The 17,235-nt window shown below is 40.0% G+C and overlaps 1 protein-coding gene across 2 annotated transcripts in view; it reads right to left on the bottom strand.

Moving 5' to 3' along the window:
* Positions 1-301: 301 nt before the first annotated feature.
* Positions 302-17,235, bottom strand: part of LOC145984381 (uncharacterized) — a 252,089-nt gene continuing 235,155 nt past the window's right edge. For both annotated transcript variants that reach the window (XM_083118042.1, XM_083118043.1), the window contains one exon: positions 302-2,073. In XM_083118042.1, coding sequence (XP_082974168.1) covers positions 1,991-2,073 — 83 coding nt within the window. In that variant the 3' untranslated portion in view covers positions 302-1,990. The remainder of the gene's footprint in view (positions 2,074-17,235) is intronic.

The raw sequence follows: 17,235 nt of genomic DNA, 5'->3' as shown, positions 1-17,235 counted from the left end.
AATTGGAAAGTTAATTAGCATCAAAGCAAGATTTACAATATTAGTCATGTAAAAAATGTAAGCCATTTTCTTTATCTTTCGGGTTACTCATTTGACTTTTATGATTTACCATTTCCGGAGAAAACGAAAATGTATCTTTGACATGCAAGTACACACACATAAAAAACTTTCTCACACATACACATATAGATATGATTGGAATTTGATAAAAATACACATAGTACGTAGGATTCCTTTTATTGACTCATCGAACTGCTGTACATAAATAGAATTAGCTACAGTTCTACAATTGTGCTAACAACTTATACAATACAAATAACACAACAACAAAACTGGTTTGTAATTTTAAAATATTTTTAAAATTTATTAACTAAAATTTTGGTGTTGTTTCAGCTATATATGGAAACAAATTATTTAATTACTTATTCATTACTATAAATAAGTACTCTCTGTTGATTGTCAATTTGTATATACCTGTTTGACAATTTTAACTCAACAACAATTACTGAAAAATACAAGCTGAATATTTACGTTCATAATCGTCTCTATTTAAACCTTTTAACCTGATTTCAAACAAATAATTTTGTAAAGGATTATAACAAAGGCGTTTAAGCTGTTTTTCCTGTTTGACATGGATTCGTATGTTAACAACAGATAACACATAAGATTCGGATATGCACTAAGATATGTTACAATGATTGAGAACGAGTCCTTTTTTTTATCATAACGTCAGACAAAATCAAGCGATACATATGTGATCAAACTTATCCACGTATTTGATTTCTAAGCTCACATGACATGTGATGTGTATACAGATATGTAAAAGTTTGGAAGAAATGTCATTATTGTCTCGATGTAGCCTATTGGCATAATGGCGTCGTTTAGCTTTTAATACAGAGGTATTACCATAAAAATACTAAGTAGAAACATTAGATTCAATGCGTACAAATCTCTGTCTCAGTGTAAAACAAAGTATCGTTTAAGGAAATGCAGGCAATTTTTAACACACTGAATCACACTTATTGTCATATTCGATGTAATGTTCCTTAGTATAGGAATTATTACATCTGTAAATAATACGGAGTTTGTAGAATATTGTCGTGTTTGTGTTATACAAAATTAGGATAAAAGGGTTAAAAAATTTTCTCACTACAATTAACTGTCTTCCTGAAGATCAGTACTTAAGAAACTTTGTAGCTGAATGTATTGTCATATGTCAATATTATGAGAATTTGAAACATTTCTACTGTAAAATGATCGAACTGTTTATAAAGCCCCTATCTGCGAGATATGTGAAAATATTGTCATTTTTTCTCACAGATATGTTTTTCCACTTTCTAAAATAACATAGGTCTCCTACAAGGTTCAACAATAAATTCCAAAGAATGGTTCTATGAACTCTCTACAAGGTCAGAACACAAATACAAAACAAGGAACATTATCAACGTATTCGATATAATTCAGCTTATAGCTGTTATCAACATATTTTAGAGCAAATAGTGTAAAATCCCAAACATTGTATATGACTATAAGAACAATTCACAACTTTAAAACCATCAATCAATTAGTAGAAAGGATCAGAGCTCAAGCAGAAGTTATCATACACCCTTCCCTCTATCCAAATTCTATCAGAACTTGATATTAAAAATAATTTTTATTTATATGGATATTCAGAATAATATCTCAAAGATTTTACACAAAATAATTTCTGAAAGAAAATTACTTACATTTCAGTCAATACAACTCTTACACTCTAAACGCTTTCATAAAACAAAAGCTACGTAAAAACATAGTACGACAATACGGCTCATCACAACTCTTTTCATTCCGTTTAGGACATAAAATTTGAATTTGAATGGAAGAGTATTTTGATACTGAATTAAATATAGTCACAGAAAAAAATACATTCTCACTTTCATGATTGAGACAGCAACACTAAAAGAGAAGCACACCAGAATGTGCCTAATGGGTCCATTTCCGCCGTTGCCTTTCATAATCTTCGCCGGCGGTGCCACACTCCAAGCTTAGAAGGTTCTAACGGAGAAGAATGCCACGCTCCGAACCGATCATTTTCTGTAAAGACAAGAAATAAAGAAGCATTAATGCTGTTTGAAAATTGCAGAATGTCCATCTTCATTCACAAGCCAAAATACGAACCGTGCCTGTGTGTACGTACACAGGGTGTATTTGTAAAATGATAATACATGTACTTCTGAAACGGAAAATAAATTGAATAAACTATCCACATCTGCTTGCCCCCCCCCCCCAAAAAAAATACGGCGAGTTAAAGAAGTATTTTGAACATATGTGAGGTCCTGCTCTGGGGAGATACCTCTAAACTGATAGTTTATGCAAGTATTTATCAGTTTTAAAATTTTTAGCCTCTTACAAAGTTACAGACTCACACCCTGGACATACATATACGGAGATTGATTCATCTGAAATGGGCCACTAAATTATTTAAAAACATATCGATAATCCCTTTTCTGTTTTTGCAGGGATTGTAACAATTACAGGGAGACAGGGAAGAAACATATTCGTGGTCACACGACCAACAGTGTTGTCATCCCAGAACAGAATTGTATTTTTAAAAATGGAACATCTACCGTTTTATTGCAATTTCGAATCTACGTTCGAAATTGGGAATTTTTGCACTAGAAAGTTTTACGAATTTTGCATAATTTATAAATATAAAAGTTATCACCTAATTACCAGATCTCGGCGAACAAGGGCAAGTTAAGAGATTAGCCGTTTATGTAGTGGTACATTTTATACTTCGTGCCTTCATTATTTTTATCCTCATTATTATTCAGTTATCGCCATTAGCCCAATGAGATAGAAGAACGATGTGAAACAAGAAAGTAAAAATACAAAAATTCTCTCGTGAATCATGATCTTGCTGTTAAAAATAGCACACTCTACACTGCAAAGTTTTTTTTTAATGTAGTTAATGCAACCGGCAAGCAAGATAAAAATGTAAATAAACCAGGATAATTAAACTTATCCCATGACATTGAAGGAAACCATATTTGAAATTGCAGTATTTAGTAGGATAAATGTGAATGCATAACGATGAATTAGTGGCTATCTGTCTCTGAAATCTGCGGAGCAAGGCCGCACATAACGAAAGAGAAGAAGAGGAAGAAAGTTGGCGGAGCAAAGCAGCTGCTGCAAACAGCTGGTAGCTGCACTCGCTTCCCCTATCACGAGTTCCATGGTCGAGCCCGCTCAAGTTGCTACTTGAGCAGCGACTTGTTTTCGTTCGCTTGCTCCAGAGATTCCCGGGACAGAGTATGTAAGCAAGCAAATGAATTGTTTGAAACAAATGTTTATGATTATACTGGACATTCCACGATACATCCTAGAAATGAACGAAAGATAACCGTGCTGTAACTTTGGATTCTTACTCTTCGACGTCTTCTCTTAATGAAGGTATGCAACAGTGAGTTTCGAGGACTGCTGCGAGCCTCTTTAAACTCCGGAATTCCTCCGGATCATTGATTTTACGTAATCAAACAGGTTCCAACTTCTGCACACAGGCGATGACACCCTTCTGGAAGTTAAGTGAAATTCCTTCATCTAGAACGTCTAAGATGAAGTTACCAGTACGTCCTATATCGATGGCGTATGGCATCATTCATTCAAGTTATGATCAAATCTTGTTCCAATACCAAACCAGTTCAAAACTTTATCATGAAATAAAGATTTTTAGAAATTGTAAAATCAAATATAAAATCTAGCTGTATGTTTGTGGTCCAATGAAACTAGTGGCGTAAGATACACTTATGTATTTCAATGTTTCATTTTACTTGCAACGTGCAATGACAACCAACTGTTGTTGCGCATGTATCCAATTTTTTAATTGACACACGTTAGTGGAAGTGTTATCTTTTTAGGTTCTTACGAAACGTTTGAGAATTACACTCTGTCTCAAGAATCTGCAGAGCAAGGTAGTGAAGGGGAGAAAGCAAGTGCGCGGAGCAAAGCAGTGCGCTGTGCTGCCAACGGCTAGTAGCTGCAGCCGCGGTTTCCCCCTTCATGCTCTCACTTCTCTCACGCGTTCTTTCGTCGAGTCTCTCGAATCCCACCTACGCAGGGACTTGTTTACGTTCACTTGCTCCAGAGATTCCCGGAACAGTGTGTAGAACCACAGAAAGGTAGCTTGTATTTATCTATTTATTTCCTTATTGAGTTATTGTATGCCGAGTAATGGACTGCTTAATTAACCGTGATAATATGTTTAAATGGGTAAAATTTGTCAACATACAGCCAATTATGTTGCGAGATGCTCACTATTTTAAGTTTATATCTTTAGGTTACGCTTAGAGTAACAGAGATTCACTTAAATGCCTAGTAATAAGTTTATCCAGAGTTTTATATCTGTGGAGTTATTGGTGAAGTTTATAAGAGAAATTGAAGTTTGAACGAGATCTTACTTTGCAAGAATGTTAGCAGCAAAACGACGTATACCCTGTCCCTTCTATCTCTGGAGCAAGGCCGCGCATAGCGTCAGAGAAGTGGGGGAAATCGAGTGGGCAGAGCGAAGCAGTACACGCTGCTGTGAAGGCTGGTAACTGCAGTCGCTATCTCCCCTCCACGCAACCCGTTCCTGTCACGTGGTCATTAGTGGAGCCGTCTCGCGTCACTACTTGGGTAATTTCTGGAGAAGATACCAAGCTTTCGAGAGCTACCGTCACTCTCAACTTCACGAAGTTCACCTCCGTCCCTGAGGAAGAGAATACTGTTAGATCTTGAAAGCTTGAAATCTCCAGAAATCATATCTCGTTAACTCATGGGAACCTGAGGGTTCGAAAGGACAGAAAATCTTCGAGTACTGAAAAAATGTTCTTCAAGAACCCATTGATGAGAGTATTGCTGAATCACGGAACCACTAATGCAGGGACACAGTTGGAAAAGTTCCTGCCTGAGATCCAGGCAAATTCCTGGACGACACCTTGAAAGAAGACCATGGTAGATGTTTCTTTCTTTCTTTTTTTTTTTTTTTGTTTGTTTCTTTCAATCCTTCGTACCATCTCCCCATTGCAATTGACCAAAAGAATACAATCGACATTCATTAAATTAATAAAATTGATTATTTTGCGTAATCAAATTTAATATTTCTATTGTGAAATTAGCACATCCCTACATACATAGACATATATGTAACCAAAACTGCTCCATAATGTTTTGAAGTTCGAACACGTGGAACTTCCCATCCCACCGACTGTGGATTTCTGGGTAGTATTACATTTCCCCGAATGCCATTGGGTGTACCTTGTAATTAAGCCCCATTAAAGACAAATTTAATTTCGAAATGTAGAATGAGGTACACAAATCTACTTGTATTTTCTTCATAGTTACTCACAAAGATTAGTTTTGATAAAAATTCCACTTTCACTGAAGGAGTCATATTAGCTTCTATTGCGAAGACAAAATTGTTCTTGTTTCCACGAATCCGCTTCAGAATATCGCATTTTAATTCCGCGGAACCCGCCCTCCCCCCATTTCCCCCCGTTCCTCACATCGCATTGCCTCTCTTCTTTATTAGCTTTATTAGCAAGGTGAAAGCGTTTCCATCGAGATAGCAGTAACGAATGGAAAGTAGAGCCGAGAAGGGAGATATTACCACAGCTGAAGGAGAAGATTCTATTTCCTCTCCTGCAATACAAGAGCGGGCTATTTTTCACCTCCCACCAACCATGGCGAGGGAGTAAAAATCCCTTTCAATCCGGTCCCAAGGCGTCTAGGGTGAGAGTGCAGGCGAAGACAACTTCCTGAACCATCATGAGAGAAATCAAGCAAAGCACGCCACGATTTTTTCCCCTTCGTTTTCTTTCCTTCCCTTTTCCTTCTGCGCTGCCTGCAATTCGGAAATATGTTCTTTATCTCATGAAGGAAGAGAGAAGACAACTAAAGCCGATAAATGACTGAGAAAAGTTTCGCGGACGTTTCCCTTTTATGACAAGATAGCAACATTAGTGCCAATAAGCGAGTGTGACTTTCTCATCCGAGCCAAAAAAAATATCAGAAACTGTTCGAAATAATGTCATTTTTGCTTCCGCAGAGATAGTTGAATGGAGGCTGTTGTATTTCTTAAGTTCGCTCGAGTCACCCTTGAAATGTCTTCCAGCCACGCTGCATGTTGACCTAAAAATTATTATCTTGTAAAATATTACCAATATGTAATGAATGTCGAAATGTTAACTGCAATACAATCATGACATTTGCGGGCTCCCTGAAAATGAACTGTAAATATGTCATAGCGTTCGAAGCCACTGACCCCAACTTGTATGGAACAGGTAATTAACGGAACTTATGCCTAGCAATATCTTGTAGTTAGTACAGTGGAAAGAACTAATGGTAGATATGATACATGTGTCACTATTGCTAATAGACCTGGTACTTTAAAGAACCTATCACCGTCAATGATCAAGAAACCGCTTGATTACATCGCTGATATTCCTGAAATCAAAATGTTACGCAATGGGACTCATCAAACCACAGATCGCCAGACGTCCAAACTTCTGAAACTTACCTGTTCAGGTTGAGCCCCACCGACAGCTGAACAGTTGTAAAGATATCATACCCCACTTGGAAGAAATTCTGCAGGAACATTCAGACAAGCATATTACGGCAGTACATAGGATAAAGATGAAGGCATCCCTTCGCTCATTTTAACTTCCTGTCTGAAAACTCAGGCGAATAGAATTAGGGCTTACTACAGTCTGAATGTCCATCCATATATTCCCAATTCTCCGAGGTGCTTTAAGTGTCAAAATTTTGACACACTGCTCTCTTGCAAAAACACCACTACCATCTGTGGCAAGTGCAGCCTGCCTGATCATGGCACGAACCCACGTCCATTTTGTCCAAAGTGTGTCAGATGCGATGGCATCGTGATCGCTCAGAATTATAGCACTAGAACAAGATCAGAGAGTTAGTTGCAGTGACCGCTCAGCAGTCTAGCACGAGAACAAGATCAGAGAGTTAGTTGCAGCGACCGCTCAGCAGTCTAGCACTAGAACAAGATCAGAGAGTTAGTTGCAGCGACCGCTCAGCAGTCTAGCACTAGAACAAGATCAGAGAGTCAGTTGCAGCGACCGCTCAGCAGTCTAGCACTAGAACAAGATCAGAGAGTCAGTTGCAGCGACCGCTCAGCAGTCTAGCACTAGAACAAGATAAGAGAGTCAGTTGCAGCGACCGCTCAGCAGTCTAGCACTAGAACAAGATCAGAGAGTCAGTTGCAGCGACCGCTCAGCAGTCTAGCACTAGAACAAGATTAGAGAGTTAGTTGCAGCGACCGCTCAGCAGTCTAGCACTAGAACAAGATCAGAGAGTTAGTTGCAGCGACCGCTCAGCAGTCTAGCACTAGAACAAGATCAGAGAGTCAGTTGCAGCGACCGCTCAGCAGTCTAGCACTAGAACAAGATCAGAGAGTTAGTTGCAGCGACCGCTCAGCAGTCTAGCACTAGAACAAGATCAGAGAGTTAGTTGCAGCGACCGCTCAGCAGTCTAGCACTAGAACAAGATCAGAGAGTTAGTTGCAGCGACCGCTCAGCAGTCTAGCACTAGAACAAGATCAGAGAGTTAGTTGCAGCGACCGCTCAGCAGTCTAGCACTAGAACAAGATCAGAGAGTTAGTTGCAGCGACCGCTCAGCAGTCTAGCACTAGAACAAGATCAGAGAGTTAGTTGCAGCGACCGCTCAGCAGTCTAGCACTAGAACAAGATCAGAGAGTTAGTTGCAGCGACCGCTCAGCAGTCTAGCACTAGAACAAGATCAGAGAGTCAGTTGCAGCGACCGCTCAGCAGTCTAGCACTAGAACAAGATCAGAGAGTCAGTTGCAGCGACCGCTCAGCAGTCTAGCACTAGAACAAGATCAGAGAGTTAGTTGCAGCGACCGCTCAGCAGTCTAGCACTAGAACAAGATCAGAGAGTCAGTTGCAGCGACCCCTCAGCAGTCTAGCACTAGAACAAGATCAGAGAGTCAGTTGCAGCGACCGCTCAGCAGTCTAGCACTAGAACAAGATCAGAGAGTCAGTTGCAGCGACCGCTCAGCAGTCTAGCACTAGAACAAGATCAGAGAGTTAGTTGCAGCGACCGCTCAGCAGTCTAGCACTAGAACAAGATCAGAGAGTTAGTTGCAGCGACCGCTCAGCAGTCTAGCACTAGAACAAGATCAGAGAGTTAGTTGCAGCGACCGCTCAGCAGTCTAGCACTAGAACAAGATCAGAGAGTTAGTTGCAGCGACCGCTCAGCAGTCTAGCACTAGAACAAGATCAGAGAGTTAGTTGCAGCGACCGCTCAGCAGTCTAGCACGAGAACAAGATCAGAGAGTTAGTTGCAGCGACCGCTCAGCAGTCTAGCACTAGAACAAGATCAGAGAGTTAGTTGCAGCGACAGCTCAGCAGTCTAGCACTAGAACAAGATCAGAGAGTCAGTTGCAGCGACCGCTCAGCAGTCTAGCACTAGAACAAGATCAGAGAGTCAGTTGCAACGACCGCTCAGCAGTCTAGCACTAGAACAAGATCAGAGAATCAGTTGCAGCGACCGCTCAGCAGTCTAGCACTAGAACAAGATCAGAGAGTTAGTTGCAGCGACCACTCAGCAGTCTAGCACTAGAACAAGATCAGAGAGTCAGTTGCAGCGACCGCTCAGCAGTCTAGCACGAGAACAAGATCAGATAGTCAGTTGCAACAGAAAACATCTCTGCTGGAGAAGAATCGACTCGGCGAGAATATTCGCACAACTCTACCTGCACCTTTACTACCGCTGTTAAGCCATCCTCAACACTACAAATTTGTGGAGGCACATAGTGGTTCGGATCCTACTTTAAACTCTAGGTCCAGTCTTATTAGCCTTTCTGTGCATAAAGTGGACTTAAAACAACAATTAAATTCAACACTAGAACTTTAGATAAAGATAAGTAATGAAAGTTAGACATTTTGAACGTTGGAGTAAAATGTTCGCCATTAGCTCATGGATGAAAACTGTTCCAATATTTATAAAGAGGTCTGCGGACCCTTACCCCTTTCTTCCCCGCCGTTTAGATCTTAATTAGAACCGCAATTCGGCGGAGGTGCCTTTGTGTGTGTTTTCATGCATGCCAGCCGGTAGGGATAGATATATCTCTGCATGGAGGATTTTTCCATGGAGAGGAGCTCACTTAAAAGCGTATATTCGTTTTTTACAAGTCTAAAATTTCCACATAAAATAAAATGCCGTAATTACTTTTATACCCGTTATTACGAGTACTTTATAAAGTCATCCTCTTTTCTCTCAATTTCATGTAAACATGTAATTTAAGCAATATTTTTCATTTTTTAGATGTACGAAGAATATTTATGAAAATATTTTTGTAACGTATATATCGTTAGAACGAAAGTTCTAACATACATTTATATGAGATTGTATAGGAGGGCATCTCACTCAGAGCATAGGGGACACCGATCGAGCAAGAATCGAAAAAAGTTTGCAAGAGTAATCTTTTTAGGAACTCATAGGGCACCAAAATTACTATCAGTTTGAGAAATGATCCAAGAATTTTTTTGCTATTTCACTTGCAATAGAGTCGTTCCTCTAATATTCACATAAAGTTTATATTCATTTTTCTAAGAAAAGGTAATGTATGCCAGTTGTTCATGAATGTAAAAGCAAGGTACCGAGTAATGACCATTACAATTTATGCAGGAGGGTTTCGAAATTGGAAACAGCCAAAATCGGGAAATATTTGGTCGGCGTGTTTCAAATGTCCTTTTTCACGACCCGTTGGGTAAAACCATTGAAGGCTCAAGGGAATCTTACACATACCATGGGTATGCCGTCAAGCACTTTGCAGAAAAGTGAGTGATAACCATTCAATCGTAAGGTGCGCTTTTGCATAGTAGCGGTCGGTTGGAATGAACTATAGACACTCCACGACTGAGTTCGTAGTGCTCGCGCTGTGGCGTAAAACGTTAATACAATGTTCGAAGAACTTAACGGCTCGTGAACACCCCATTCGTCGTTGGTTCGCGAAACGTAGAAGAGATAACACATCGTTGGATATTCAACCACGTGAATATCCTCTAAGCACTTTCAGATGAGCTTCTGAAGCATACCGTAGGTGACCACTGCCAAAATGCCCGTCCGATAGCAGTAACGCTGCATGCGCACTATGGTTTGGAACCTGGCAGCAATAGCCAAAGTCGAAAAATTGGAAACGTGGGCGCTCCATTACCTGACTCTACACTCTGTCTCGGGAATCCCTGGAGCAAGTGAACAAAAACAATTATCTTCGCAAGTAGTGGCTCGAGAGGGTTCAACAAATGGAAGGCGTGGGAGGAGAAGTGAGCGCATGGAGGGAAGAATGCGGTTGCAGCTACCAACCGTATGGAGCAGCGCGTACTGCTTTGCTCGACCCACTCGCTTTCTCCTCTTCTCTGCCGTTATGCTCGGTCTTGCTCCACAGATTCCCGAGACAGAGTATAGTGAACCAAGTGTACACCTATCACATGCTGAAGAATAATCGGGAATGGATTTTGCATCGAGTTGTCACCAGTAGAGAAAAGCCGGCCTGGTTCGACAATTGTTGTCAGTCAGCCCAATGTTTGGATACTGCCGATCCTCCAGGGTACTGCCACAGCCACTCCTCCATCCTCAAGAGGTGTTTCTGCTTGTGTGATGGTCTGCAGCTGGCATCATTCATCATGTATTCCTCAGAGTAAAACCATTCGGACCATTATTGTGCCGCACTGCGTCCTACAGCTTCACCATCGGTGAACAGACATTTGTCCTTGTTTTGTATGACAACGCTCGTGCCCAAGTATCACAAATAACGCAGCTAACATGACACAAGTTAGGGTGTGAATGCCATCCACAGCCTTCGTATTCACCAAACCCAACTGATTTTCGCCACTGGACCACTTTCTGTCGGGTAAGTGGTTTCAGAACAAGGCAGATGTGTGTCGTAGAGTGTGTGATTTCTTTGTCATAGCCACGACACTTCTTTCAGCATCGGCATAACGTTGATAATAGTGCCCGAATGCCGACGGAGGAAGACTTTTATTTGTGCGAACCCGCCACCACCCGCACAAACTTGTACCGCGTATGACCTAGTGTTTTAATAGATATACTAGGGCGTCATTTGCCTAGTAGTTTGTTACATAATTTCCTTGTTTCATTCTTCTAATTTTATTGACATATTTATTACCTGAAGGAGTATGTCATGTTATTGAAATCCAGCAATCCGAGGGACTGCTAGTCAGCACCTTTATTTACGGGTTCTAAAGATTAAATAGTCACTGAGATCTGATTTTGAAATATGGTCATGTCTTTTATATCTGCCTGGTGAGTTCCTGGATATGGTGGCTTTCTGTATACCAGAAGCTTCCCATTCATTCCTGGTGGTTACAGAAAATGAAGGCTGACTTCCGATGTGTACGTCGGAAGTCATTTATTTGTTTATTTGCGGTATTTTAGTCTGCGTCTGAGTCTTCATCGTCTGTAGATACTGTCCTATTGTTTGTGTTCTGTTTAACCATTCATGCTCGTTTAATTTAATCCTTGTGCCTTTTTTCTGGTTGTCTGTTTGATCTGCTTCGTCTTCTGTTGGCAGCCTCTTGTCTGCCGAGTGGTGGATATACATAACGTGTTTGCATCGGTTTGTATTTATTGGTGAGGTTTCCATTTTGCTCTGTCATTTTTGTTCTGTTTTTCTTGTGTTTAGCTTATGTTCAGTCTCTGGTACCGTCTGGGAGGGGAGGGGAACTACTCTTACTAGGCATGTACCGTCTCCCCCCTTTTATGCTATTCACGAGTAAACATTTCGGTCAAGCCCCGGATATTTCATCTAAGCCACAAATGCATGTTTGCATCACAATTCACAGATGAAGTGATTCTAAAGGTATTCATTATAGGGTATTGTCAGTATTGATTAACCTTCAGTTCCTACAGCTCTATTGTATAACGCCGTTGGTTAGGGGTGACCACACTCATCCACACATAATGCGTTGCTTTCTTTTTCTGTTTCAACATTATTACATTCCTGATTATCTCAAGCAACACATCGTAAGTCATGAATATCCAATTCAACGCTTGTCAATCTTTCGTGCAAAATTCCTTTATCTTCTTGGATGTCTCCACAATATATTGGTGACTTCAAACTTATCAACACCTTAGATATTGAGAAACTTACAATCATCTGACTCAGTTTTTAACTGAAATATTAACTAGTACTTGCCTAAGTTGAGATTTATGGTGTATTTTCTAATGTAATAAATATAAAATAACAAAATAGTCAATAATAACAAAATAATTTGAGAGAAATAAACGTTCAAGAATTGCAACACAGTCTGTGGAGGGTGTGCACCGCGCTCACTTTACAAAGAAACATTCTGGCGATAACTAAACGCCACGCTTCGTATCCAACAGACGAATATCAAACTCCAACACTTCAAAGGGTATCTAAACAAACAAAGGATTACATAACTTTGTCTACATGATTTGCAACGAAAAAATAATTCGGTTGAACACCACGTTCACCCTTCGACGAACGCCTTGCTGTTCTATTAAAGTTCATGCATCATTTTATATACTATTATATTAACGATTCTGTGTACGCTGTAATAATTGCAGTTAATATACTGCATAGTAAGGCATTGTAAATTACCCTATATGGAAGAGAAGAAGTGCATATTTCAATTATTTTTTTCACATTGCAATTTTGTATTTACTTTGGTACAGTTAAGAGACAAGTTAGCATTGTTGTAGATTCACATTGCTATCATTTTGCTGTATATTTCTAACAGGACCTGGATTTTCTATTTGTGCACGAATGTTAAAACAAGAGTGTAAACTAGGACAACAGCAAAATTTGTCCCACACAGGAAAAGGGAGGGGGTGGGTAAATTCGTTGCACTGGACCTTCGAATCTAATCTCGCTCCAGACGTAGAAATCTCTAGTTACAACTCTGGTATAGTGCGTGCCCACTGACAACTTTCAATAGGAATTTGAGATGGAATGGAATTCAGTGGCGCACAATTTTAGAAGAAATTTAGGATAGAGCTTAGGCTAGCATAGTATGATGGTCATGCCATGGACTACAATGGAAAACAGTATTTAATTTTAAAATAAATAACAATGTGTAAATTATGCTGAGAAGTGAGAAGTTATTAATTTCCGAAAATTCATAGACGAAACATAACATGCACAAAGAAAATGCAAGATCCTCTTGAGAATGTAACGTCCAAGTCCTTCTGTGCTTCAATTTTTTTAAGACAATTATTTTATATGAAATATTTTGTGTATAGCGATTTTTTTTTCTCATAGGAATCGTCAACATAGTACATGTTTGAGGGTTCCACAAATAATCGTCATGTTCCATGTCACCTTGTATTCTTTTGAGGAAGTTTCACATCACTGAAATTTGGAATCCACTAAATCGAACAGCACAATATCATAGCTTGCTACTGTTTTAAAATAGGGATGCCACATGCATTAATGCCGTTTCGTGTCCGGGATAAACACTAAAAATAACGGAGCACATTACAAAATGTATGTGTGAAAACTTTGTTGTCAGAAAACAAAGACTTCTTGTTAAAAGTAACACCTTCACATTTGTGCACAGTTTATGCATTTTTATTACTAGTTTCGAAAATAAGAACCTGTTACTATAAGTAACACACCCTGTGTGAGTATATGTAATTAGACGATTATTAAACTCTTCATATATAAGTTAATCTGTGCATGTATGCACAGATGCCACGTTACGTAAGGTCCCGATTTAATTAGTACTTGAGTGTGTTTAGCAGTCTTGATAACTTTGTGTGATGCAAAAATCTCCAGGTTTTGTGGTTTCCAATTCATTAGTGCGTATTAACAGATAGCAAGAGACGTCGTCCACGATAGCAAATGAAGTGGTTTCTATGTTTAGGCAGGCCACTGACAATATACCCAGCTCTCTCAGGTCAGTAAAGAGTACGTTAATTGATTGTAAAATATTCAAGTATGATTTTGTGAAATAACGGAATTAAAGCATAAACAGCCAGGATGTTTGTCACAATAACTTATAAAATATGCACATAAATATGTAATGAAATCTGGTAGAAACATGTTAAATACCTACGTACGTATAAAGAATTCCGAAAAAAATATTTGCTGTTTCCACTAACATTCTACATCTTTATAAAATGAACTTTTATTTAATAAGCACCAAATGAATGCAAGCAAGTAGTAATTAGTATCTTGTGTATGTTTACAAACATTTCAAACATCTGTGCAGATAAACAAAAATGACGTTTCATTGCTTATCTTTGTGCAAAATAGTGGGAATTGAGGACTAAAAGTTGTAAACGTTGTAAGTGCCAAAAGCTAAAGTGTTGGGAAATCGCATCGTTTTGCACATCAGCCCGTAAGAACGTTCACACTAGTGACCTCTTTACACGCCCTTTGAACTACTTAGAGGGCTACCAGCCACTTTTCACGTTTACCACATTATAAAGCATGGCACATTTCACAGTTTAACGTGGAAAACGGTGTTTGAATTATTGTGGCACTTACAGCGTTTACCAGTTTTAGACTTCAATTTTAGACAATTTGTGCGATGAAGCGTTTGCCTAAATGCAAGACGTCCTGAGTTCGAATAATGCACATTTCATTGTGTTAGTACCCACACTCATTTTAAAATATTTTAATTCCACACCTTTCTGGCACGATACCAGTTTCTACGTCACATTTTTCTAACACAGAGGCTTAAGCATATTACGCAAGTATCGGTCACCGGAACTGTGCCCGATCGCGTTAAATGGTCGACTTTCGATCTCGCCAACAAAGATCCCGGATTCAAATCCAGGCGTGGATATGGGTGCGAGTGCCCCTTCATCAATTTGATTATATCATCACTCATCCTCATCGTCGCGATTAGCCAAAAGTGACGCTAAAAGAACAATATGCATACTATAATGATAAAATCCAAAATATGTAATTTTATGTAAAAATCACCACAAATATATAGAATGAATTGAAATTTGCAAAAATGTGAAATTAGAAACTGAACTGAGTCTTTATTAGTGAAATTCATGAACATTTCAGGTTATTATAAAACTAAATATTTCAAACAAAATGTGTAATATACGTACAAATAATTTGTGTGTGTGTAGATGAAAAGTCCTGTAGTGTTTCAACATCCCATTGGTATGATTAAGTTCGTTAAATTTGAATTGCACATTAACAGTTACATTGACATACATTAAAAAAAATATCCTCGCGATATCTTTATTATACAAAGCCTAAAATATATAGGACAAATATCGATAACCAGCCTTCAAGTAGATGACAAACTGTTATTTTTGGTTTCAAAGCAATGCCGGGGTTAACAGGGCATTGTAACTTCAAGGTGTGAATAGTATCACTCTACTGTTTGGACGAAGTATTCAAATAACGCTTTCAAAACGATGCCCTTTGAAATGATAAACTCCACAGAAGGAAAATGTTTACCAGGTAGAAAGTTCATGAAGTTCTCTTCGTTTTATATCTGCGAGGAGGGCATCGTTCTGTATTTACGGCTCGAAGTTTCTGTAAGCGGAAATTCACTACTTCAGTTGCTTCCAGTTCAGCCACGCGGACGGCGGCTGGATTTCAACTCCGTCGTTTTTCACCATGGATCAGATTTGGGGAGGAAGATGGAAGAAGGGGGAGGGAAAAACCTTGTGTTCTTTTCGTCGGAAGAGCAACGAAGCTGGGCAGAGGAAGCCGGCTAATCCGTCGCTCCGACAACAAGTTGCCCCCTGTTTGGAGATGAATATGTGGATGTTGTTCAATCCCTCTCAAGGACTTCGGACTATGGCTCTTTCCCACGTCTATCAATTTTCTCCTGTCGGAACTCTGAAAGATCCAAACAGGCAAAAGTTCATTCCACGCAAATAAAAATCACTCTACTCTAGAGACTGAATAGAGAAGGTAGATTTACCCTTCTCTTGCAATGTTCAACATGGACGCGTTCATCATCGTATTGCTGGGGTGTAAGGGGTGCTCCTTCCACGTAGTGCACCCAATAGTTAACCTCACTTCCACGTAGTACACCCTGGACTGCAGACTAACGAGGCTCTGGCGACTGGCACCATGGCCAGTATAATTCTGTGTCGTCCTGTGTTTTGTCCTTATTTGTGCTGAGCGCCCTTTTTAGCCTCAGCTTTTAACCAAGGTAAGGAAACTTTAGTTTTCAGACACGCTTTTATTTTTATGATAAGGGGTTGGACCCCGTATAGTGTGACGGGTGCAAAATAGCCTCAGTGCTGACGCACCCACAAATTTTAATTCAAATCATCGTATTGCTAATTTATACTTTATCCCCGGAATCTTTGGAGCAAGGCCGCGCATAGCAGCAAAGAAGGGGGGATCGAGTGGGCAGAGCGAAGCAGTACACGCTTCTGCCAAGGCAACAATTTGGCAACAATGGCGAAGGTTGGCGAGCAGGGTAGAACACGTGATGCTGAGAGAGAGGGAGACGAAACGAAAATTGGGATCTGCGCAACGGAGAAGATATGTGTATTGCACTCTACTGCTTCGCTCTGCCCACTCGATCCCCCCCCCCACCTTCTCTGCCGCTATGCGCGGCCTTGCTCAACAGATTCAGTGGACAGAGTATAGATTGAAACTAAGCCGCTGTAGGGGAGTGACTCTGAAAACACCCAGATGTCAACCTCTCTTCACGTACAGTTGGATGCACAAATATTGTTCGGTAAATTGTCAATGAATATTGTCATTAATTTTCTTTTGCATACTTCATGTTTTTAAGGAATGGATTATTAAGTATGCTAGTGCAGAAGTTGTACGCAGCTTGTTTGGCGTTTTGTTTCAATTCTTGAAGCTCTCATTGCGTGAAACAAAGAGAATAAACATGGTGACGGGCAATTTGCTTGGTAATACTAATGCATCCCACTCTACACCCTGTCCCGGGAATCTCTGGATGGAACGAAAGGAAACGAGTCTCTGCGCAAGTGGCGACTCCAGGGTGCTCGCCCAGAACTTGAGAGGGTAAGTGAGTACAGCTACCAGGCATTTGCAGCAGCGTACACTGCTTTGCGCGGCCAACTCGCTTACACCCCTTCTCTTTCGTTATGCGCGGCCTTGCTCCACAGATTCCGGAGACAGAGTATAGATGTTCATGGTTTTGTTTTCGGAAATTGGCAAAACGTCTCATGCGGCAAACAAAGCCTCATCCATATTTTGGAATGCTACGCTCTATCCCGGGTGCG

Source organism: Lepisma saccharinum, chromosome 2 (assembly GCF_977018435.1).
Source record: "Lepisma saccharinum chromosome 2, izLepSacc3.1, whole genome shotgun sequence".
NCBI lineage: Eukaryota > Metazoa > Arthropoda > Insecta > Zygentoma > Lepismatidae > Lepisma > Lepisma saccharinum.
Note: the sequence above shows the minus strand (reverse complement) of the source record. Positions and strands in the feature narration are given on the sequence as shown.